Raw genomic sequence first — 23,037 nt, forward strand, 5'->3', positions numbered from 1 at the left:
TCTCTCTCTCTCTCTCTCTCTCTCTCTCTCTCTCTCTCTCTCTCTCTCTCTGCGAATCTGAAGGCTTCCTTTTTCTAAGAAGACATGAGGTTACGTGCTCCCGTGCCCCTGCCCTCCACGACCCCCACCGCTGCGGGGCGTAGTGCGAGATCCCAGCAAGCGGCTCCACCATCCGAGTCCAGGAAATGAAACCAACTCGGTCCTGAGTTCCAGGAACTCAGACGGGGCCACCCTCATCCACGGTTCTTCCCAAAGCCGCTCAGGAATCTGGCGGCAGCCCCTCGCGCTCCCCCCGACCACCCCGCCTCCCGGAGAGACCCCTGCTCACCTTCACCCCTCCGGAGGCACAGTTCCAAAACGCTCTTTCTCGTGCACAATCTGCCCCGTGCACAGTTCCAAAAAGCTGGCTCTTCTGCCTTCTCTCCCACGACCGCCTGCTGCCCAGGGGAGAAGTTCGCGAAAGCAAGGCCCACGGGAGTTCCCCTGCGCCCCCTTCCCTGGTGTCCGCGCCCTGCGCTCGGCTGGCGCCACGAGGAGCCCCAGCCCTCCCTGAGGGAAACCCCAGCCGCTTTCTAGGCAGCTGGGAGCCGCGGCCCCTCCCTTCCTCCTGCTCTGCTCCCCCTGTCCTTTCCACACTCTCCCTACCTTCCCCAAAGTCACTCTTACCTACCGCGGCGTACCCAGTGCCAGGCCTTCTCTCTGGGGATTCAGAATAGAGTCCAGGGAACTGTTAGAATCAGGACACAGCGTGGGAAGGACTGCAAGTGGAGAGAAGAACCGCAAGTTGGAGAGGAGCTTCTGGTTTTGCTTCTCCGTGCTGGATAATATTGGCGGGGTGGGGAGGGTGTGAGGGAAGACACCAAAGTAGGAAAGAAATCACTTCCTCCTCGAAGGTCATTGCAGAACATCCTGTTATAGTGGGAGTCAGGTTTTCTTAAGATTAACTACATCTTCAGCCGGGAAGTCCTAAGTAATGGCATGCATTTACTCAACAGACTATTTGCCTCTAAAAGAACAGAACTAGGGCCGGGGCGCCAGTGGAGGCTCCGTGGGGAGGGCTGGAACATGAAGCTCTGGAACAAGAGGCAGCCTCCTTTCTGCCCAGGGCAATCCTTCCAGACCAGGTGGAAGCTGTGTGAGCCTTCAGCTGTCAACACTCACAGCAGCTGCAAGGATGGGTATACTGATCTGCTATAAACAAAATCATACCGTATATAACCTTTTGGAAATTTTTTTTTAACTGTCCCACCATCAATGTACAAGACATACAGTTTCTCTGCATGCTCAGCATTTTGTTTTGTCCGTGTTAGAATTTTTAGCTATTCTAACAGGTGTATAGTGACAGCTCATCATGCTTTTCTGTTTTGAGATGGAGTCCACTCTGTTGCTCAGGCTGGAGTGCAGTGGTGTGATCTCAGCTCACTGCAACCTCCACCTCCCAGGTTCAAGCGACTCTCTAGCCTCAGCCTTACAAGCAGCTGGGACTACACGTGTGCGCCACCACACATATCTTTTTTTTTTTTTTTTTTTTTTTTTGAGATAGAGTCTCTCTCTGTCACCCAGACTGGAGTACAGTGGCAAGATCTCGGCTCACTGCAACCTCCGCATCCTGGGTTCAAGCAATTCTCCTGCCTCAGCCTCCCAAGTAGGTAGCTGGGATTACAGGCACGCGCCACCACGCCCGGCTATTTTTGTATTTTTAGTAGAGGCGGGGTTTCACCATGTTGGTCAGGCTGGTCTTGAACTCTTGACCTGGTGATCCACCTGCCTCAGCCTCCCAAAATGCTGGGTTACAGGAGTAAGCCACTGAACCTGTCCTAATTTTTGTATTTTAGGCAGGGTTTCGCCATATTGGCCAGACTGGTTAAGATAAATGAGTGCTCATATAAAATATATAGTAATTAACCCAAATACCTTTTTGCTTACACACACACACACACACACACACACGTATATATATATACATATACATATATTTTATATGAGCACTCATTTACCTAAGCCAATTTCTTTTTTCTTTTTTTTTTAGATGGTATTTTGCTCTTGTTGCCCAGGCTGGAGTGCAGTGGCACAATCTTGGCTCACTGCAATTCTCCTGCTTCAGCCTCCTGAGCAGCTGGGATTACAGGCACCCACCACCACTTCTGGTTAATTTTTGTATTTTTAGTAGAGACGGGGTTTCACAATGTTGGCCGGGCTGGTCTTGAACTCCTGACCTCAGGTGATCCACCTGCCTCGGTCTCCCAAAGTACTGGGATTACAGGTGTAAGCCACCACACCTGACCAGTGAATAGAATTTCTAAACGGATTTCTGGCTAACTACGCCAGATTTCACCACCTAGATACAACACACAAAGTAATAGACATGCATATGCATAAGCACATCTAAACATACATACACACACACACACACACACACACACACACACACAAAGATCTTATAGCTTTCATTTTAGAATTTTAGTCATGAGACGGTAATTCAAACTCACTGGTTTCTCATGGACAGTTTAATCCAAATTCTATTTCTGACAAAATTGGGATCTGTTCACATCACTAAACTTTATTGAAAACTGTTTTACCCAAAACTCTGGGTAAAGCAGTATTCATGGCACTTAATAATAATAGTAACAAGAATAATAAAACCCTTTCATCCCTTTCTTCCTTTTTTCAGTTTCAAAGGAGTTTAGGGTTAAAAGTTTAATGTTTACATTTTAACTAGGATTAGCTGTATTGTATAAGCAAAAGAATATCTCCAAGTAGCCTCGAATCCATCTTTTGCTTGCTGGTCTGGTTTGCTCGACTAGTTAATGCAGACAGGGAAGTATTTTAGCAGGCTTATTTTTATCTTTTTTACCTTGAGGGCACTAATCTGCCAAGCAGGTTTTTTTCTTTTTCATCTTGGCCTCTATGTGGCAGACAAAGTAAATTATTATTATTTTTTTTTGAGACGGAGTCTTCCTCTGTTGCCCGGGCTGGAGTGTAGTGGCATAATCTTGGCTCACTGTAGCCTCTGTCTCCCGGGTTCCAGTGATTCTCCTGCCTCAGCCTCCTGAGTAGCTGGGATTACAGGCATGCACCACCACACCCAGCTAATTTTTGTATTTTTAGTAGAGATGGGGTTTCGCCATGTTGGCCAGGCTGGTCTCAACTCCTGACCTCAGGTCATCTGCCCACCTTGGCCTCCCACAGTGCTGGGATTACAGGCGTGAGCCACAGTGCCTGGCCTATGGCAAAATTTTTATGCTAGACAGATATATCCTATATTCTTAACCTGTACTCAGTATTTTGACTTGTTTGATCTAATAGCCTTTTATAAGCTTTTATCTATTCTTTCCTTTTAAAGAATTGTTGGTCAGGCAAACCTAAATTTATACTTTCAAAAAATTTCTAAGTTGTTAGTATCAGTGGATTTGTTGTAACTTGTTTTTTAATTTAATTTAATTTAATTTTTTGTTGTTGTAAGTTGTAAAACCATTAATTTGAAAGGTTTTAAAACATTAAAAAAAAATCTTGGCTGAAATGCCGTAAGTAGTGAGTTTTATCTCATCACCTGTAAAAAGTCAGCAGATTTAAAGTAATTGGAGAAAAAAATGGAGATAATAGAAAACTTAGAAGGCTCTACATGTTGTAGGGTTTTTTTTTTTTTTTTTTTTTTGGAGAGTTTGAATAACGACCATTTGGACTGTGAATCTTCCCTAATATAATTATTTTGCCCTTCAGTTTAAAGATGTGCAGAGAACAGGCTGTAAAAAGTATCTGGCTAGGATCCCAGAAAACTTAGTGTACCCTAATGTTTGAGAATCCAATTCCATTTCTTATTAATCCCTCAAGAGCAAAGAAAATCCTATAAATTCTGTGAGAAACAGTCAGATGTTTGGACTGATGCTTTAAATGATGGTGACTGCCATAGTGGTTTTAGTTAGCCACTCTGTATCTACCATTTGGAATGTTTATTTTCACTTTCAGAAGGTTTTCAGAAATAAGCAAAAGAGCCAAATTAGACAGACATAACCAAAATAAGACCAAGAAGAGACTCTTTTTATACAAATTTTAACCCACACATGCAGATCATACACATTATTAAATCAGACATGCAGGCTGGGTATGATGGCTCATGCCTGAAATCCTATCAATTTAGGAGGCTGAGGTGGGCAGATTGCTTGAGCACAGGAGTTTGAGACCAGCCTGGGAAACGTGGTGAAATCCTGTCTCCACAAAAAATACAAAAATAATTAGCTAGGCATGTTAGCATGCACCTGTGGTCCCAGCTACTCTGGAGGCTGAGGTGGAAGGATCACCTGAGCCCAGGAAGATTGGGGTTGTGGTGAGCCGTGACTGCACCACTGCCTTCCAGCCTGGATGATGGAGTGAGACCCTGTCTCCTAAATAAATAAGACATGCAGACCCAAAGTGAATTTACCAGAAAAGATGTGCCTCATAGATAGAACGAAAGTTCTGTAGAAATTGGAGCAGTCACCTCAGAAAGACACTTACCTTTATAAGAGAAAGGACAAAAAGTATTTTATCATTCCAGAAGAGATGTAAAGACAGCCTTATAACCAAACAGATCCAGAATTATCGGATTTTTTTTTTTTTTTTTTTTTTTTTTTTGAGATGAAGTCTCACTCTGGCACCCAGGCTAGAGTAGTGGCGTGATCTTGGCTCACTGCAATCTCTGCCTCCCAGGTTCAAGCAGTTCTCTGGCCTCAGCCTCCTGAGTAGCTGGGACTCTGTAGTCCCATGCACCACCACATCTGGCTAATTCTTTTGTATTTTTAATAGAGATAGGGTTTCACCATGTTGGTCAAGCTGGTCTTGAACTCCTGACCTCAAATGATCTGCCCACCTTGGCCTCACAAAGTGTTGGGATTACAGGTGTGAGCCACTGCCCCTGGCCCAGAATAGTATTTTAAAGATTTCCACTGGCCGGGCGCGGTGGCTCAAGCCTGTAATTCCAGCACTTTGGGAGGCCGAGGCGGGTGGATCACGAGGTCAAGAGATCGAGACCATCCTGGTCAACATGGTGAAACCCTGTCTCTACTGAAAATACAAAAAATTAGCTGGGCATGGTGGCGTGTGCCTGTAATCCCAGCTACTCAGGAGGCTGAGGCAGGAGAATTGCCTGAACCCAGGAGGCGGAGGTTGCGGTGAGCCGAGATCGCGCCATTGCACTCCAGCCTGGGTAACAAGAGCGAAACTCTGTCTCAAAATAAATAAATAAATAAATAAAGATTTCCACTGAAAAGAGGGAGGCTTGGCCTAAGAGAAGACTCATCAGGGCAGAAAAGGTGAGCTGTGAGAGCAGAGTCCAAAAGGTTCAAGTGAGCACTGCACACTTGTTCCAAGAACGGCTGATTCTTCTGATAGTGATTTTTCTTCACCTCCCACCTCTGACACTATTTATATCAAACTAAGTAACAGACAGAGAGGCTCTCTAAAGGAAAAAGATATACATTCAGAAGTAGGGCATTATGATGGAAATATGCGTGCTATAGTAAACTAAGTAAAGAAAGACAATAGTTTTTAAAGAGAAAATGAGGAGGATTGCATAATTGTTTAGAGATAATTATCCTTGGCTACAAAGATTAGTAATAAGGGTGATGCCAGTCTTAGGTTGGACAGGCAGTTGCTGAGCAGTTGTCTTTGCAGAAATACTTTTTGTGTAAGACTACAATGGCCTTTGTGCATAAATCTGTTTTCTCCTTTTTTTTTTTTAAGACGGAGCCTCTGTCATTCAGGCTGGAGTGCAGTGGTGCAATCTTAGCTCACTACAACCTCTGTCTCCAGGGTTCAAGTGATTTTCCCATCTCAGCCTCCCAAGCAGCAGGGACTACTTGGTACATGCCACCACACCTGGATAATTTTTGTGTTTTTAGTAGGGACAGGGTTTCACCATGTTGGCCAGGCTGGTCTCAAACTCCTGACCTCAAGTAACCCACCCACTTCAGCTTTCCAAAGCCCTGGGATTACAGGTGTAAGCCACCACATCCAGCTTGTTCCAGCCTTTTGTGATAAGTTTTGTTATCAGGCATATAAGCATGAGAGCCCTCTCTTCATAGCCTGTATTAGTTTGTCTTCACACTGCTATAAAGAATTACCTGAGACTGGTAATTTATAAATAAAAGAGGTTTAGTTGACTCATGGTTTCACATGGCTTAGGAGGCCTCAGGAAACTTACCATCATGGTGGGAGGGTAAGCAAACATGTGCTTTTTCACATAATGGCAGGAGAGAGAAGTGCCAGCAGGAGAAATGTCAAATGCTTATAAAACCATCAGATCTCATGAAACTTACTCATTATCATGAGAACATCGGGGGGGACTGCCCTCAGGATCTAATCACCCCCCACAAGGTCTCTCCTCTAACACATGTGGATTATAATTACTGAATTGTTTTGACCAAAATGCTAACAGTGATATGGACAATGAAGTCCAGGCTGAGGTAGTCTAGGACGGAGATGAGGAACTTCATGGCAGCTAGAGTAAAGGTGACTCTTGCTATATTTTAGCAAAGGGACTAGGGGTATTTTGTCCCTGTCCTGGAGATCTGTGGAAATTTGAACTTGAGAAAGATGATCTAGAATATGTGGCAGAAGAAATTTCTAAGTAGCAAAGTATTCAAGAGGTGACAGAACAGCCAGACAAGGTGGCTCACACCTCTAATCCCAGCACTTTGGGAGGCCAAGGCGGGTAGATCACCTGAGGTCAGGAGTTCAAGACCAAGCTGACCAACATGGTAAAATCCTGTCTCTACTAAAAACACACAAAAATTAGCCGGGTGTGGTGGTGCATGCCTGCAGTCCCAGCTACTCAGGAGGATGAAGCAGGAGAATCACTTGAACCCAGGTGGCAGAGATTGCAGTGATCAGAGATTGTGCCACTGCATTCCAGCTTGGGTGACAGAAAGTGAGACTCTGCCTCAATTTAAAAAAAATTGTGGGTTTATAATCCTTGAAATTTTATCTATGGGAACTTTTCCTTTTTCTTTTTCTTTTTTTTTTCTCCTGAGATGGAGTTTCACTCTTGTTGCCCAGGCTAGAGTGCAGTGATGTGATCTCGGCTCACTACCTCTGCTTCCTAGGTCCAAGCGATTCTCCTGCCTCAGCCTCCCGAGTAGCTGGGATTACAGCCATGTGCCACTACACCCAGCTAATTTTGTATTTTTAGTAGAGATGGGGTTTTTCCATGTTGGTCAGGCTGGTCTCAAACTCTCGACCTCAGGTGATCCGTCCAACTCAGCTTCCCAAAGTGCTGGGATTACAGGAGTGAACCACTGTGCCTGGCTATCTGTGGGAATTTTTTGAGGCCTGAATTGAAGATACATTTCTCCAGAAAACAAGTTTTTTTTTTTGAGGCTGAGTCTTGCTCTGTCACCCAGGCTGGAGAGCAGTGGCATGATCTCAGCTCCCTGAAACCTCTACCTCCCGGGTTCAAGCGATTCTCCTGCCTCAGCCTCCCAAGTAGCTGGGGCTACAGGCATGTGCCACCACGCCTGGCTAACTTTTGTATTTTTAGTAGAGACGAGGTTTCACCATATTGGCCAGACTGGTATCGAACTCCTGACCTCATGATCTGCCCACTCTGGCCTCCCAAAGTGCTGGGATTACAGGAGTGAGCCACTGTGACTGGCCAGAATAGTTTTAATTTTAGTTGCTTCCTATGAGAGCCTTGTGGCTCCACCAGCCAGGGCTATTCTACATTACCATTTTGGGTTGAGGTATTTCAGATGACGCAGTTTGCATGAATTCAGGCTTCAGACCTCCATGAGGACTCTGCTTGCGGCTCTGCATCTTCAAGAGACCCTTTACCCACTCCATGCAGATGATTTCACTAGCAGTGCCCTGGGTAGGTGGGTTTCTCCCTGGTTCACTCTTAAGGATATAAGCCTCTGTGGTCTATAGTGAACATACCTGCTTCTCCTCATCATGTCCCATCTGTCTACCTCTGGTCTTAACCTCAACTGTGGTAGGTTCTGTGTGAACCTGTCTCAGCTTTGATTTCAGCCACAGTTCCAATGGATAGTTCCTGCCTAGCAAGCTCATACTCAACTTGTACTGATAGAATCCCACTGCAAATGCATACCTCTGTCTTCCTGCTTTTGTCCAGGGACTTTTGCCAAAGCCAGCATCTGCCTGGCTTGCATGCTAGGGAAGTCTGTAAGTGAGGGGGAATCCATGTCCCTGAAGACAGTCCTCAGCAATAGGACTGGAAGCCGGTGGGTAAATACTCCAGCCTCCTGTCCTATTGGACAATTCAGAGGTTTCCTCTATGCTTCTCAAGACGCCCTTGCAGAATCTGTAGGAGAACCTCACATACTCAACCTTACATTGCTCCAACTTCTCCCTTTCTAGACATCCCCATTTCTTGCTCTTCATTTCTGCAGTCACCTCCCAAATAGACTGCCTGCACCCATGTGCTTGTTTTAGGTTTTGATTTTTAGTGAACCTAAATGAAGAAACAACCCCACTGATTTTGCCAGAACAATTCCTTCTTTTAAATTTCTTCCTCTTTGCCATAGGTGTCTGGGATGAGACAGACATTTATGGGAGTCCTGCAATTTTCCAAATTTTACATTCACCTTGTAGCATTCTTTATAGATAAGATTTACTCATTGGAGCCTGATGTGGTCTTTGGGGAAAACATCTAACTGTAAAGAAAACTCCAGTTGAAATTTTGCAACCATTATGGCTTTTTAGAAAGTTAGAACTATTCACATACATCGTTCCAGCTTCCTCTCAAAAATGGCAGATGAGTCAAGAACGTAAGAGAGCAGGTAAAGTGGGAAAGGCCAGAATTTTGAAATCAGAGACACCTGCTTCCAAAACAGTCACCCTGAGGGCAGTAATAATGCGGTACAGCTGCATGCTGCCACCAGAGGGCAGCAGAGGCCAGGAACAGGTAGGGAGGCAAGGCCCAGTTAAAGTTCCCCACCTGAGCTCTGACGTAGACAAGACAAGCATTTATCGGGCCCTGTTACAAGTTAGTCATTGTGCTGGGCACAATAAAAAAATCATACAAAGTTCAAGGGCAGAGATCAGAGGTCAGAACCAACTCGGGAGTGGAACAGAGCAGAACTGAGGGCAGTTCTTCAGGTCAGCTAAGGAACTCTGACAATACAAGAAATAAATATGATGGCTATGGGTCTGTTCTTGGCCATGGTAGCTGGGTCATCCCTGGAGAATCAGGTGAGGCAAATTTGTAGGACCACTGAGGGTCAGTCAATCTGCAGATTTACTTTATGCTGATCAGAATTTAAATGGCCCTTTTAGCTGAGCTTTATGGTTCATGCCTGTAATCCCAGCATGCTGGGAGGCTGAGGTAGGAGGACTGCTTGAGCCTAGGAGTTCAAGGTCAGCCTGAGTAACACAGACCCTGTTTCTACTGAAAATAATTTAAAAATTAGCTAGGCACAATGGCACATGTCTGGGGTCCCAGCTACTTGTGAGGCTGAGGCGGGAGGATTGCTTGAGTCTGGGAGGTCAAGACTGCAGTAAGCTATGATTGTTGCCACTGGACTCTAGCCTGGGCAACATAGTGAGACCCTGTCTCTACAAATAAATAGCCCCATCCCAGAGCAAACATCAGACTTTTTTGGTTTTGTGTTTCTCCCACTACAGGAATAAACACAATCCTACATCACAGGTCCAGGCGTTTCCCATCAGGCCAGATATGTTGGCAGTTTGATAATATCCCGTGCTTGCTCTAACATCTAATCTTTGACGTTTACACTTGATGGCAAAATCCTCCAGCTCCCCCAGATGCTCTCTGAGGTGGAGGCTTCTTCATGAGCACTAACTGCCTGGGTGTTGTGGACCTTGGGGACTTCCTGCATTTTGGCCTTCTGTGAAAACATAGGCAATATGACTCGGCATAGTGGCTCATGCCTGTAATCCCAGCACTTTGGGAGGCTGAGGCGTGTGGATCACAAGGTCAGGAGTTCAAGACCAGCAGGGCCAACATGGTGAACGCCTGCCTCTATGAAAAATAGAAAAATTATCCAGGTGTGGTGGCGTGGGCCTGTAGTCCCAGCTACTTGGGAGGTGGAGGCAGAAGAATCCAGGAGGCGGAGGTTGCAGTGAGCTGAGATTGCGCCACTGCACTCCAGCCTGTGCGACAGAGCAAGACTCGGTCTCAAAAAAAAAAAAAAGAAAGAAAAAAGAAAAAAAAGAAAACGCAGGCAATTTCCTCTACGCTCGCAAGTAGTCCCTGTGAGGTGAGACTAGCACTCTCTCCCAAATGCCTTGTGGATACTCCCAACCCCACTGGAAAGTTAGAGGGGGCACAATGGGGAGCTCTGGGAGAATCTGTCAGATTCTCACCAATTGGATCTTTTTGTTAATAGGTGGGCTTGGTTTAGTGTTGTCACTTTCTAAATCTTCTCATTACCATGCTATAAACTCACTTATTTTTTGGCCTTTCTTATTAGTTTTGTTTTACTCTCTTATTTTTGAGACAAGATTTCACTCTGTTGCCCAGGCTGGAATGCAGTGGTGTGATCACGGCTCACTGCAGCCTCAACCTCCTGGGCTCAAGTGATCCTCCCACCTCAGCCTCCTACATAGCTGGGACTATGGGTATGCATCACTACACTTAGCTAATTTTGTTTATTTTTTGTGGAGATGGGGCGGTCTTACTATGATGACCCGGCTGGTCTGAACTCCCGAGCTAAAGCGCTCTGCCCGCCTCAGCTTCCTAAAGTGCTGGGATTACAGGTGTGAGCCTCTATGCTGGTCTGTTTATTTATTTCTTTTTTTTTTGAGACAGAGTCTTACTCTGTTGCCCAGGCTGGAGTGCAGTGGTGCAATCTCGGCTCACTGCAACCTCCACCTCCCAGGTTCAAGCAATTCTGCCTCAGCCTCTGGAGTAGCTGGGATTACAGGCACACATCACCATGCCCTGCTAATTTTTGTATTTTTACTAGAGATGAGGTTTCACCATGTTGGTCAGGCTGGTCTCGAGCTCCTGACCTCAAGTAATCCACCCCCCTTGGCCTTCCCAAATGCTGGGATTGCAGGTGTGAGCCACCACGCCTGGCCTGTTTCACTCTTCTTAAAGAAGATTTCCATATATGTATATGTATATTTTTTGTTGTTAAATCTTACTCACCTTAAGCTTTTTCTCCCGTGGCCGTGTGTGTTTACTCTCTTGGAGCTCCTCCTGCGTTCCTCTTCTGCTTCTGTCCCCCAGGGTGTGATGGTCTAGGGTGAATGCTCAACTCCATGAGTAAATAAAGATGATGAGCCGGGCGCGGTGGCTCAAGCCTGTAATCCTAGCACTTTGGGAGGCCGAGGCGGGTGGATCACGAGGTCAAGAGATCGAGACCATCCTGGTCAACACGGTGAAACCCTGTCTCTACTAAAAATACAAAATTAGCTGGGCATGGTGGTGCGTGCCTGTAATCCCAGCTACTCAGGAGGCTGAGGCAGGACAATTGCCTGAACCCAGGAGGCGGAGGTTGCGGTGAGCCGAGATCACGCCATTGCACTCCAGCCCGGGTAACAAGAGCGAAACTCCGTCCCCCAAAAAAACAATAAAAATAAAATAAAGATGATGAATTCTGCTGCTTGGACGGGTTGGTTTCCAGTGACAGGCTTCAGGGACTTGAGTGATGGGTGGCTCCAATAGGTCCCACTTACCTTCAGGCTGAGAGCTGCAGGCATAAAGCTGTCCCTACAAGAGACAGGGCAGGGAGACACAGCAGGGTTCGGGGCTCCCTCCCCGAGTCTCCCCCACATCAGCTTGCTTCCGCTTCCGTGTCCTCAGACAGGCGAGTCCAGAGCCAACCCACTTGGACCTACTAAACTAGACCCTGAGTGCGAGGCCTTGGAGCCCAGTCTGACGCTTCCCAGGTGGTTCTGATCGTGCGGCAGAGAAAGACATCGGGGCAGCGTCTTCACCAAGACCGGGCGCCTGAGCTTCCAGTTCCCACGGTGGGGGTTTGCTGCTGGGGCCTTACCCCCTCCGTTTTAGGAAAGTCTGCTGGAAGCTCAGTTGGGGTTGGATAAATTCCAGAAGAGATCCCTCCCCAGTGGCCAATCAAAGCGGTTTGTGGGCGTAATGCTCCCCAGGTGCTGGCAATAAGAGGCGATGCTGTCTGCAGAGAATTTAGAAACAGAATAAAGCCGAGTGAGAGAATAAGACTCAGTCAGCTCCTTCCTTTCTCTTCTTTTCTTTTCTCTTCCCCTTCCCCTTCCCTTCGCTTTCTTTTTTTTCCTTTTCTCCTTTCCTTTCTTTCCTTCCCTTCCCTTTCTCTTTCTTTCTTTTTTTTTTTTTTTAGAGATGGGGTTTTACACTGTTGGCCAGGCTTGTCTTATACACCTGGCCTCAAGTGATCTTCCCACCTCGGCCTCCCAAAGTGTTGGGATTACAGGCCTGAGCCATTGCACCCAGCTGAGAGTCAGTCAGCTTTTAATCATCACCAGGCCCCAGCAATTCTACCATCCCGGTCAGGGCTAAAATCCCCCTCCCTGGGGACCGACCCCCCTCTCTACCCTTCCCCACACCACTGCCCCTTCCCAACCACGAGGGAGTCTGATGAGCAATTCATTTTCTTGGTTTCTTTTCAATGTTTTATTTTTCAAAATATACAATTTAAGTTTTTATTTCACAACCGTAGTTTTGTATATTTTTTCCGAAATCTTTAAATAGCTCCGCAGTAAACAGTACAAATCCCGAGGTCTGTCACACTGCTTCTCTTTAGCCTTTACGCTTGGTGGGCTTTTTTTTTTTTTTTTTTTTTTTTTTTTTTTTTTTTTTTAGCTTTCAAGTAGTAATGGTTTATGGGTAAGAAAGGAACCAAAAACAGGAGGAAACAATGTCTTTTACATAATCTCAACACGTAGGATTAGAAAGGGCTGCCTGACTAGCTCCTTGGTCTGGAACCAGACTAAAAACATGTATCTGGTTCATAAATAAGACCGTCCTGGGAGCAGTGAGGGTTTTGGTTACAAAAAAGAAGGGGCAGGAGCCTCATCTGCAGAGGGTGGGGGCAGGGAGAGGTGAGGGGAGGCTCCTTCTGTGGGGGGGCTGACACCTGTGCCAGGTGGAGGCGGAGAATGGCGGGGACGGGTGGGGCGGCCAGCGGTGGAACACCCTCCTCAGCCTCTCTTGGCGAGAAGGGCTGTGATTCTGGAGGCAGGGAAGGGATGGCTAGAGAAGCTGCCAGGTCCTAAAGAAAGGGGCTGGGACTCCTTCAGCCACCCTGGGCCCAATGGCACAGGCAGCTAGCAGGGCCAGAGAGGCTGCCCAGGATCTGGGGTGGACTGTGGGAGGCATCATGCTGTCTCTTCTTTTGAGAACTCTTCTTCCACCTCAGAGCCACCAAGGCCTCCCCCAGAAAAGACAGCTGGGAGGACAGGGAGCACAGGTCTCACAGACCCACCCCTGACTGTGAACACGGAGCTGCACCATGCAGGCCACTCCCAGGCAGCCCACGATGCTAAGGCACATGGGTGACACAGGTAGCTGCAGGGGTCAGTTTTCTTCATTTCCCCTTTCGGCTACCTGTGGCCAGGTCCTGAAGCAGTCCTGTGGGCTGAGCTCCAGGCAGGGACACTCCAGGAAGAAGCGGGTCACCAAGGGCCACCTGGCCACCAAGTGGATGTGACCCTCCTACGAGGGGTCAGGAGGGCGGTCCTGCCTCAGGGTGCCCTCAGCACCTTCTGCCCTGGACACAGCCTATCCTGCCTGGCCAAGCCAACCGTCTTGGTGGGGTCTGGATGGCGGGTGGGGGTCAGGAAGGGGCCCAGGCTGGGCCGATGGCAGGACGGAGCGGGTGGGAGTTGTCACTGTGTCTTCAGGTGGGGTTTCTCTGGAGTGAGGGTGTGGAAACAGTAATCCCATAATTTAGTGCTGATGCCGAATCCTAGAGAGGGAGACAAACACAGAGAAGATGACGCATCAAAGGAGCAGGTGTGCACTGGCGTGAGCAGGTGCCAGGGTTGGGTTACCAGGTGGAGACAATGTCAATATCTGTCCCCTTGGCCTTCCCAACTCCCAGGGCCATCCTGGCACAAGTCAAGGGTGGGGAACTTGTGTTTTTTATTATCTCCAGCATGAAGTGGGAATAAACCCCAATTCCTTATCTGGTCTGTGTTTCTAGAACACCTGGGCCCCTCCCACCCCCAACTCCATCTTCTTCCGCTTCCTTGGGGGCCAAGTTCATTCCTGTCTCAGGGCTTTGCACCAGTTGCTCCTGTGATGCCAGATGCTGGCTTCTCTTCATTAGGGTCTCAGCTCTAATGGTACCTCTGCAGTGACACCTTCCTGGACCATTTAATCTCTTTGCTGTCCAACTAGCCCCTAGCCACGTGTGGCTACTGAGCACTGGAAATGTGACTAGAGCTCCAGAGAAACGGAATTTCTAACTTCATTTAATTCTGATGAATTAACATGTCAATGTAAAAACTGATGCTCGATTCAGTTACTGGAAATTTTTTTTTTAAGACAGAGTTTCACTCTTGTTGCCCAGGCTGGAGTGCAGTGGCACGATCTCGGCTCACTGCAACCTCTGCTTCCTGGATTCAAGTGATTCTCTTACCTCAGCCTCCCGAGTGGCTGGGATTACAGGCACGCACCACCACACCTGGCTAATTTTTGTATTTGTAGTAGAGATGGGGTTTCACCACGTTGGTGAGACTGGTCTTGAACTCCTGACCTCGGGCGATCCACCCACCTCGGCCTCCCAAAGTGCGTTACTGGAAAATTTTTAAGCATGTTTGGAGCAAGTTATCTACGTGAACTATTATTTGCAAATTTTATAAAATCTAGATATAGGCCAGGCGCGGTGCCTCATAACCGTAATCTCAGCACTTTGGGAGGGAAGGAGGGCAGATCATGAGGTCAAGAGATCCAGACTCTCCTGGCCAAGATGGTGAAACACCGTCTCTACTAAAAATACAAAAATTAGCTGGGCATGGTGGCGTGTGCGTGTAGTCCCAGCTACTTGAGAGGCTGAGGTAGGAGAATCATTTGAACTCGGGAGGCAGAGGTTGCAGTGAGCTGAGATTGTGCCACTGCACTCCAGTCTGGCGACAGAGTGAGACTCCATCTCAAAAAAAAAAAAAAAAAATCTAGATATGGATCTAGTATTTCCAGTGAAACTTTAGTATCTGAATCGAGATGTGCTGTAAGCACAAAATACACCTTAGATTTCAAAGACTTAGTATAAAAGTTGCTAATGATTTTTTTTTTCCTAAGAGACTTTACCAAAAGGGTCTCACTCTGTCACCCAGGCTGGGGTGCAGTGGCATGATCATAGCTCACTGCTGCGTCAAACTCCTGGGCTCAAACTATCCTCTCTCCTCAGCCTTCCAGGTCGCTGAGATTACAGGTGCACATCACCACAGCCAGATAATTAAAACTCGTTTTTGTAGAGACAAGGTCTTGCTATGTTTCCCAGACTGGTCTGGAACTCCTGGCTTCAAGCAGTCAGTCCCCTGCCTCAGCCTCCTATAGTGCTGGGATTATAGGCCTAGACCTGAGCCACTGTGCCACTCATTAATGATTTTTTAATGTTGATTACATGTTGAAATAATAATTTGCTTATACTGGGTTGAGTAAATATGTTATTAAAATTCTCTTCATCTGTTTGGTTTCATGTCTTAATGTGGCCACTAGAAAATTTAAAATCACTTATGTGGTCCACATAATATTTCTTTCTTTTCTGTTTTGAGATGGAGTCTCGCTCTGGTTGCCCAGGCTACAGTGCAATGGCGTGATCTTGGCTCACTGCAACCTCTGCCTCCTGGTTCAAGTGATTCTCCTGTCTCAGCCTCCCAAGTAGCTGGGATTACAGGTGTGTGCCACCATGCCTGGCTAATTTGGTACTTTTTTTTTTTTTTTTTTTAGTAGAGATGGGGTTTCTCCATGCTGATCAGGCTGGTCTCAAACTCCTGACCTCAGGTGATCCACCCACCTTGGCCTCCCAAAGTGCTGTGATTATAGGCGTGAGCCACCATGCCCAGCTGCTTTATTTTCTTCAGGCATTTATCACAGTTTGAAATCTTTGCCATTTATGGATGTCTGCTCGGGGGGGAGGGTAGAAGGAGTCCTCTGTATATGCCCAGGACACGCAACAGTGCCTGGCTGTTCACAGAAGCTCGATGGCAGTTGGCAAATAAATCAATGAACATACAAAGGGGGCTGGGAGGCCCAGGCCCATCCTCACCTGACATCTGATGTGCAAAGTGGTGCTTGACGTGGTGGGCCTTCAGGCTGTACAGGTAGGAGCCCTTGGGCGGCGAGCCAAAGTGCAGGTAGTAATGGGTCATGTCGTAGAGGACGTAGCCCAGGAGGCCCCCTGCAAACAAAGTGCCCCCCACCGCCTCGGGCAGGATGAGGTGCAGGCACACGTAGAAGACACCGATCCCCAGGGAGGCTGGCACGGGAGGGAAGACCAGGCGGGAGCCATCGAAGGGTGCCTGTGGATGGAGAGGCTCGGACATCAGGAGGCAGCCAGGGACCCCAGGACCTGTCTGTAGCCATAGCTGGCCAAGCCTGGGCTGCTTCCTGCAGAGGACAGGGGCGGAGTGGCCCAGACATTCCACTGGGTAGGCTTGGCACCTTTGGTGGCTTTGGAGAGGGCGGGCCAGCATGTCTGGAAGCTCTGTCTTACTCCCCATTTGCGAGCCAGGAAGGGACCTGGCAGATTGCCGAGGAACAGGGGAGGGAGATGGTGTGAGGCAGACAGGCAGGGTGTGCTGGCGGCTCAGAGCCCGTCTCATGCTCTAGAGGCTACTGACACTCTGGAATTCATCAGGTGTCAGACAGGTGTCCCATCCCTAAATACCATGCCTCTGGCTAGATGGGCATTCTGAAGACAGGGCACCTAGACTGTGGCCTGATGTCTGGGAGAGCAAGGCACCGGGTGGCTGAGGCTAATGCAGCCTCTGCGGTGAGATGACCCTGAAGTGTCACTAGAGCTGTCCTCCCCACCCCCATGTCCAAACAGGAGGCCTTCTTTGATCCAGGGGGGGTGTCATCACAGTGAGCCAGAGAACACTGCTTCACCGAGGCCCTTGAGCTTCAGAAGCTGAGGGCCTGGCATGGAGGTGAGATCTTAGCTACGGCTTGGTGAGGATTCTGAAAACGGAATCCTGCAGCCTTTCTGGGCTGGAGAAGGAGAGATCGAGAAAGCAGGTGACAGTGACACAGTGAGATGCTGCCGTGGGCCTCCCTCCCTTCAGACCAGGATCAATAGGATCAGTGGCATGCTGGAAAACCAGCTCTCAGAAAAAGGAGGAAGGGAGGGAGCCAGGGAAGGAGGGAGAGAAGGACAGAGGGAGAAATAAAGGAAGGGAGGGAGAGCCCTGGTTGGTAGGTTTGCTAATTCCTTCGGTGTAAAAACTCCTGCCCTGGCGCTTTCAAGGGCTGAGGTGGCGGCACTTGGGCAGAAACAGGAAAGGATGGGCCAGGTGCTCTTGCAAGCTGGTGTGGGCCAGCTCCAGGTCACAGCTGGATCAGGATCCTGGGATGGATAGGTTTGGAGATCTGAGAACATGTTCCTGATTGGAGCCTACGTGGCTACAGGCCACACAAGCTCCTCGGGTCCTCGTGGTGTGGCAGCAGGGGACTGGACAGACCAGGGTGGAAATGTCCCAGAAGAGGGAGCCTGGGATAGCCCCTGGGGCCCCAGAACAGCCTGATCAGGTCCCCTGAAGGTTCTTGTGTCCGTTGCGGATAGGAAAGATGGCTGACGGGGCAGAGGATCTGAAAAGGCTTCACAAGTGGGGAAGGAATGCAGCAGCGGATGCAGCAAGTCTGGAGAGCAGAGGCCAGGTGAGGCTGGAGGACACAGACCAGGCCTGGGCTGCGCTGCCTCTGAGAGCATACCTGAGGGACGGGTTGGCCCAGGACTGGACACCCACCCTGATACTGGCCCCTAGGAAAGCCCCCAAGGACGCAGATCAACTCTGGGGAGAGCTGGGAGGGTGACACCCAGCCAACCTGAGAACTCTCCTAGGTGGCCGATTAAACCGGAATTGGCTCATTGAGATGAACCAGATTAAGTTGCTGCTGGGAAACTGATGTGAAACCCACGTTCAGCATGAGCAGTATAAGGGTCTAAACTGGTGTCCTGAAAGCATCATATCTGCCACATTTTCTCTGATTTACAGCCAGCAGAGAACAGAGTGTGGAGACTGGCTGGGGAACAGCACAGTGCAGGGTCAGAGAGGCCATGGGGGGCATAGGGGAGGCAGCTTCCTTTGGGCAGACCTATCTTCTAGGGCCAGTTTCTGGGACTGTCGTGGAGTCCTTGAAGGGCCTCAGGGGAAAGGGTGATTGAGAGCACAGACTCTGGAATCCCCAGAATGGGGCAGGACGTCCTGGCTGCACCAAGTGTGACATGGGGCAAGCTCCTTAGCTCCCCAAGGCCTCAGTCTCCTGCTCTGTTGAACGAGGAGAATCCTGGCACGGTTTTCAGGAGAAGCTCCAGTAGGGCAAGGCTTTTTGTTTTGTTCAATGATGTCTAGAACAGTGTTTCACACACGGAGGGAACTCACTGGGCATTTGCTGAATGAATGAATGAATGAATGAATGAGTTGTTTCGAGGATTAAAGGTGATAGATAAACAGGGGTGCAGAGGGCTGGATGTCAGCATGACGCTGCACATCCACTCTGTGCCTGCCTGGCTCAGGTTCGGATGCCTGACCCAGCTGCTCCTGTGATTCATGTCAAATGTTTTGTCAGTCCCAACCCACAGCCAGACTCCCAGGAGGCTCTGTAGTGCCTGAAGCTGGTTCTGGCTGCCGGACCAGCTGGTTTGGGCTGCACTTGCTGGGTCCAGGCTGGGACCCCGCCCCGCTCACCTTGTGGTGCTGGCCATGCATGACGAAGTGCAGCATGATGAGGTAATAGCTGTCGCTGGGGGGCTTCATGTGGAACAGGAAGCGGTGGATGAAGTACTCCATGAGGCTCCAGAGGAAGATCCCCAGCATGAAGAGCCCGGGGAACATGGACTTGGGCACCACCACTGCATGCTCTGCAGGGTGGCAGGGAGAGTGAGGTGAGGACTGGTGCACAGCAGCCGGGTAGCTCCAGGCGTCCATGCCTCGCTGACCTGATCGGCTTGGGAGAGGCTGCCCTCTGTCCCACAGCTACGGGGCCAGGCCACACTGCTGGGGCCCGTGGGTCAAAATGGGAAGGAGACTGTGGGGCTCTGGACTAGGTGTTGGGGGTCATTTACGGGAGTGATGGGCCATTGGCTGGAGGCCTCCTTACAGAGGCTGTGGGAGGAGTGGCTATGGCCAGGGCTGGACCTTTACCTGCAAGGGTGACCTTGCCCCAAGGACACTGGAGAAGAGACGGTGACACTCCTGAGCCAGGGCATTGTTATTATTTTGAGACAAGGTATCTCTCTGTCACCCAGGTTGAAAGATTGGAGTGCTGGAGTGCAGAGGTGCGATCACAGCTCACTGCAGCCTCCCCGTTCTGGGCTCAAGTGATCCTTTAACCTCAGCCTCTCAAGTAGCTGGGACCATGGGCGCAAGCCACCACACCCAGCTAATTTTTAATTTTTTTTTTTTGTAGAGACGAGATCTGGCTACGTTGCCCAGGCTGGTCTCAAACTCCTGGACTCAAGCAATTCTCTCGCCTTGGCCTCCCAAAGTGCGATTACAGATGGGAGCCATGGCACCCGGCCTCCAGGGTGTTAGTGATAGAAAGAGTGAACCACCAGGGACTGTGGGGCAGGAAGAACAAGAGAAAACAAGCACTGAGATCTCAACAGACGAGACCTGAAGTCACAGCTCAGGAGGAATATGTGAAAACACTGAAGACGATCGGCCTGGGTGGGGAGGGAAGACGGGAGAGGGCGCCATCTGCAAGCACAAGCTTCCCACTGCCCAACCCTCCGGAGACGGCCTGTAACCCTTGTGGCTTTCAGTTCTTCCCTCCGCCTCATTCATTCTTTGACCTCATGGAGATTTCAGCTCTCACTCCTGTTTTCTCCATATTCATCCTCATCCATTTTTTTTTTTTTTTTGGACAATCTCGCTTTGTTGCCTAGGCTGGAGTGCATGGCACGTGATCTCGGCTCACTGCAACCTCCACCTCCTGGGTTCAAACGATTCTCTTGCCCCAGCCTCCTGAGTGGCTGGGACTACAGGTGCCCACCACCACGCCTGGGTAATTTTTATATTTTTAGTAGAGATGGGGTTTCACCATGATGCCCAGGCTGGTCTTGAACTCCTGACCTCAAGTGAGGCTGGCCTCCCAAAGTGCCGGGATTGCAGGCATGAGCCCCTGCGCCCGGCCTAGCCATTCCCTTTTAACCTGTATTCCATCTCCCTCACCTGCACCCACGAACCCTCCCCCTGGGTCATCATGGGAATCTGCCTCTACACCCCATCCCCAAACTGCTAAGCATGGAGAGTCACACAGTGGGTCTGGCACCTTTGACATTTACAAGACCCTAGACACAGCCCGATGGGTGATCCCTGAGCATCTTCAGGTTCAGCTCCCTCCTCACTGCCCTTGGACCTTCTCTGCTCCCCTTCACCTCCTCTCCTTCCACCCAGCCTCCTACTTCACAGAGAAGAGAGGCCCTGGGGTTGGGGGGGAGCTATCCCCTCCACATACCCACCCCAACTTCCAAGGACAACAGATCCTGCCGGTACCCTGGGGCATCCTCCTTGCTTCTCAGGGAAGAGCTGTGCACCAGCACGCGGGTGCTGGATGGTCAGAGAAACAGTAACAGCACATGTGTCTTGACCGAGTCCTGTGTGCCATGTGCCACCCAAGGGCTTTCCATGGATGACTTCCTATTTCATCTCACCACAGCCTTACAAGGGAAGCCCTGGCATTGCCTGCATGAGTGAGGATGTGGACAAAGTCCATGACTTGCCAGGCTCCCCCTGCTTGGCAGTGCAAACCCTCAGCTGCCTCCTCCCACCCTCCCTCCCAAGGGATTCCTCTGGCCTCCTTCAGTCTCTCCTTCTCTTCTGGCTCTTTTGTTCATCTTTCTGAGGTAGGCAAGACTTTCCCATCATGGACTCAGCTTCTTCATCATCAAGATTGCTAAAAAGCTGGGCTAGGCTGAATGTGGTGGCTTACACCTGTAATCCCAGCACTTTGGGAGGCTGAAGTGGGAGGATCGCTTGAGCCCAGGAGTTGGAGGCCAGCCTGGGCAACACAGTGAGTTCCCACCTCATCAAAAAGTTAAAAAATTAGCAGGGCATGGTGGCCCATGCCTGTAGTCCCAGCTACTCAGGAGGCTGGGGCAGGGGGATCACTTGAGCCCAGTAGTTGAAGCCTGCAGTGAGCTGTGATTGCACCACTGCACTCCAGCCTGGATGACAGAGCAAGACCCTCCTGTCTCAAAAAGCTAAAAAGAAAACAAGAAAAAAAAGTGAGGCTGGACTCATGGCTCTACTTTGTCACTTTCCATTGGCTTGTCAAGTTCTTAAAATCTGTCTCCTGGCCGGGTGTGGTGGCTCATGCCTGTAATCCCAGCACTTTGGGAGGCCAAGGTGGGCAGATCACAAGGTCAGGAGTTCAAGACCAGCCTGACTAACATGGTGAAACTCCATCTCTGCTAAAAATACAAAAACTAGCTGGGCGGTGGTATGCGCCTGTAATCCCAGCTACTCAGGAGGCTGAGGCAGGAGAGTCACTTGAACCCAGGAGGCAGAGATTGCAGTGAGCTGAGATTGTACTCCAGCCTGGGTGACAGAGTGAGATTCTGTCTCAAAAAAAAAAAAAAAAAGTCTGTCTTCTTCCTTAAACCATCAGAACTTCAAAGGCTATTCATGATGTCTTTCTTGCCAAATCTAAGCAATTTTTTAGTCCACGTCTGACCTGGCTGTGGCATATGCCATTAGCGCCACCATCTTCTTTAATCTGTAGCCGTCTAGGCTCTTATCCCGAGGCTTATGAATATTTGAGGGTCCTAAGTAGGATCACAGAGTGTCTGTGAACTTGCTGATATATGGAATTGCACATCTATGGGCGTTTTTTCTCCGTAGCATGTCCCTGGTTTCTCAAATTCTCAAAATATCTGGGAGCAATAAGATTCGAATCCACAGCCCCACCTTCTGCTGCCACCATACTTGGCTTTTCTCCTCTCCCTGGATCTCCCTGCTCAGGCTCCATCTTGGAAACTCTGCCTCTGTCCCCAGGGTCCAAGCCTGGACCCTTTGCCTCTCGGCTCAATCTCTTCCTCTCCCACGTGCTGATGACGGATGCTCTACACCAGCTCCACCCTGGGTGGCCGCTTCCTACTGCACAGCTCCGTGTGGTTGTCCACAGCCCCTGCCTTGAACACCTCCCAAATGAGGCCAACCGTCTTCCTCCTTCTTCCTGCCCGCCTCCTCTTGGGTTTCCTTCTTTGGGGGCTGGGGTTACCGACATCCATTCATTACCAAAGGAGTCAGGTTTAAGTGACCTCTCTCTGCCACATCCAACCAGTCCCCAAGCCCCGTCAGCGCCACCTCCTTAAGATCTCCTGGCAAAGTCAAAGAAGGCAGACACCAAAGGCCATGAAGCATATGATTTCATTTATATGAAATGTCCACAATAGGTGAACGTATGGACACAGAGGGCAGATCAGTGGCTGCCAGGCGCTGGAAGGAGGGAAGTGGGTAGCGATTGTCCAGGGTTTTCTTTGGGATGATGAAAATGTTTTAGAGCCAGACAGAGTGGTGGCTGAACCACCCTGTGAACATACTAAAGACTATATTGAATTTTATGAGACTCTCATTGCAATAAGAAAGATTTACACAGGGCCATGTGCGGTGGCTCATGCCTGTAATCTCAGCATTTTGGGAGGCTGAGGCGGGTGGATCACGAGGTCAGGAGTTTGAGACCATCCTGGCCAACATGGTGAAACCCGGTCTCTACAAAAAATACAAAAATTAGCTGGGCATGGTGGTGGGCGCCTGTGGTCCCAGCTACTCAGGAGGCTGAGGTAGAAGAACAGCTTGAACCAGGGAGGTGAAGGTTACAGTGAGCTGAGACTGCGCCACTGCACTGCAGCCTGGGCGACAGAGCAAGACTCTGTCTCAAAAAAAAAAAAAAAAAAAAAAAAAAAAAAAAAAAAG

General features: G+C 49.2%; 2 protein-coding genes across 9 annotated transcripts in view; both read right to left on the reverse strand.

The window, feature by feature from the left end:
• MLKL (mixed lineage kinase domain like pseudokinase) overlaps positions 1 to 870 on the reverse strand; it is a 26,022-nt gene extending 25,152 nt beyond the window's left edge. The window contains exons 1-2 of one of the 8 annotated variants that reach the window (XR_004270606.1): positions 681 to 870; positions 329 to 434 (exon numbers count right to left, since the gene is read on the reverse strand). The gene's annotated coding sequence lies outside the window, so the exon portion shown is untranslated. Of the gene's footprint in view, positions 1 to 328; positions 438 to 645 lie in introns of all 8 variants that reach the window. The other 7 variants (XM_032284433.1, XM_032284434.1, XM_032284438.1 and 4 more) reach the window with 7 other exon arrangements.
• An 11,693-nt stretch (positions 871 to 12,563) lies between these two features.
• Positions 12,564 to 23,037, reverse strand: part of FA2H (fatty acid 2-hydroxylase) — a 67,166-nt gene continuing 56,692 nt past the window's right edge. The window contains exons 5-7 of the mRNA XM_032284442.1: positions 18,808 to 18,980; positions 16,167 to 16,419; positions 12,564 to 13,862 (exon numbers count right to left, since the gene is read on the reverse strand). Coding sequence (XP_032140333.1) covers positions 13,783 to 13,862; positions 16,167 to 16,419; positions 18,808 to 18,980 — 506 coding nt within the window. The 3' untranslated portion in view covers positions 12,564 to 13,782. The remainder of the gene's footprint in view (positions 13,863 to 16,166; positions 16,420 to 18,807; positions 18,981 to 23,037) is intronic.

This window comes from Sapajus apella, unplaced genomic scaffold (assembly GCF_009761245.1).
Source record: "Sapajus apella isolate SASKATOON/1434 unplaced genomic scaffold, GSC_monkey_1.0 scaffold15, whole genome shotgun sequence".
NCBI classification, from domain to species: Eukaryota; Metazoa; Chordata; class Mammalia; order Primates; family Cebidae; genus Sapajus; species Sapajus apella.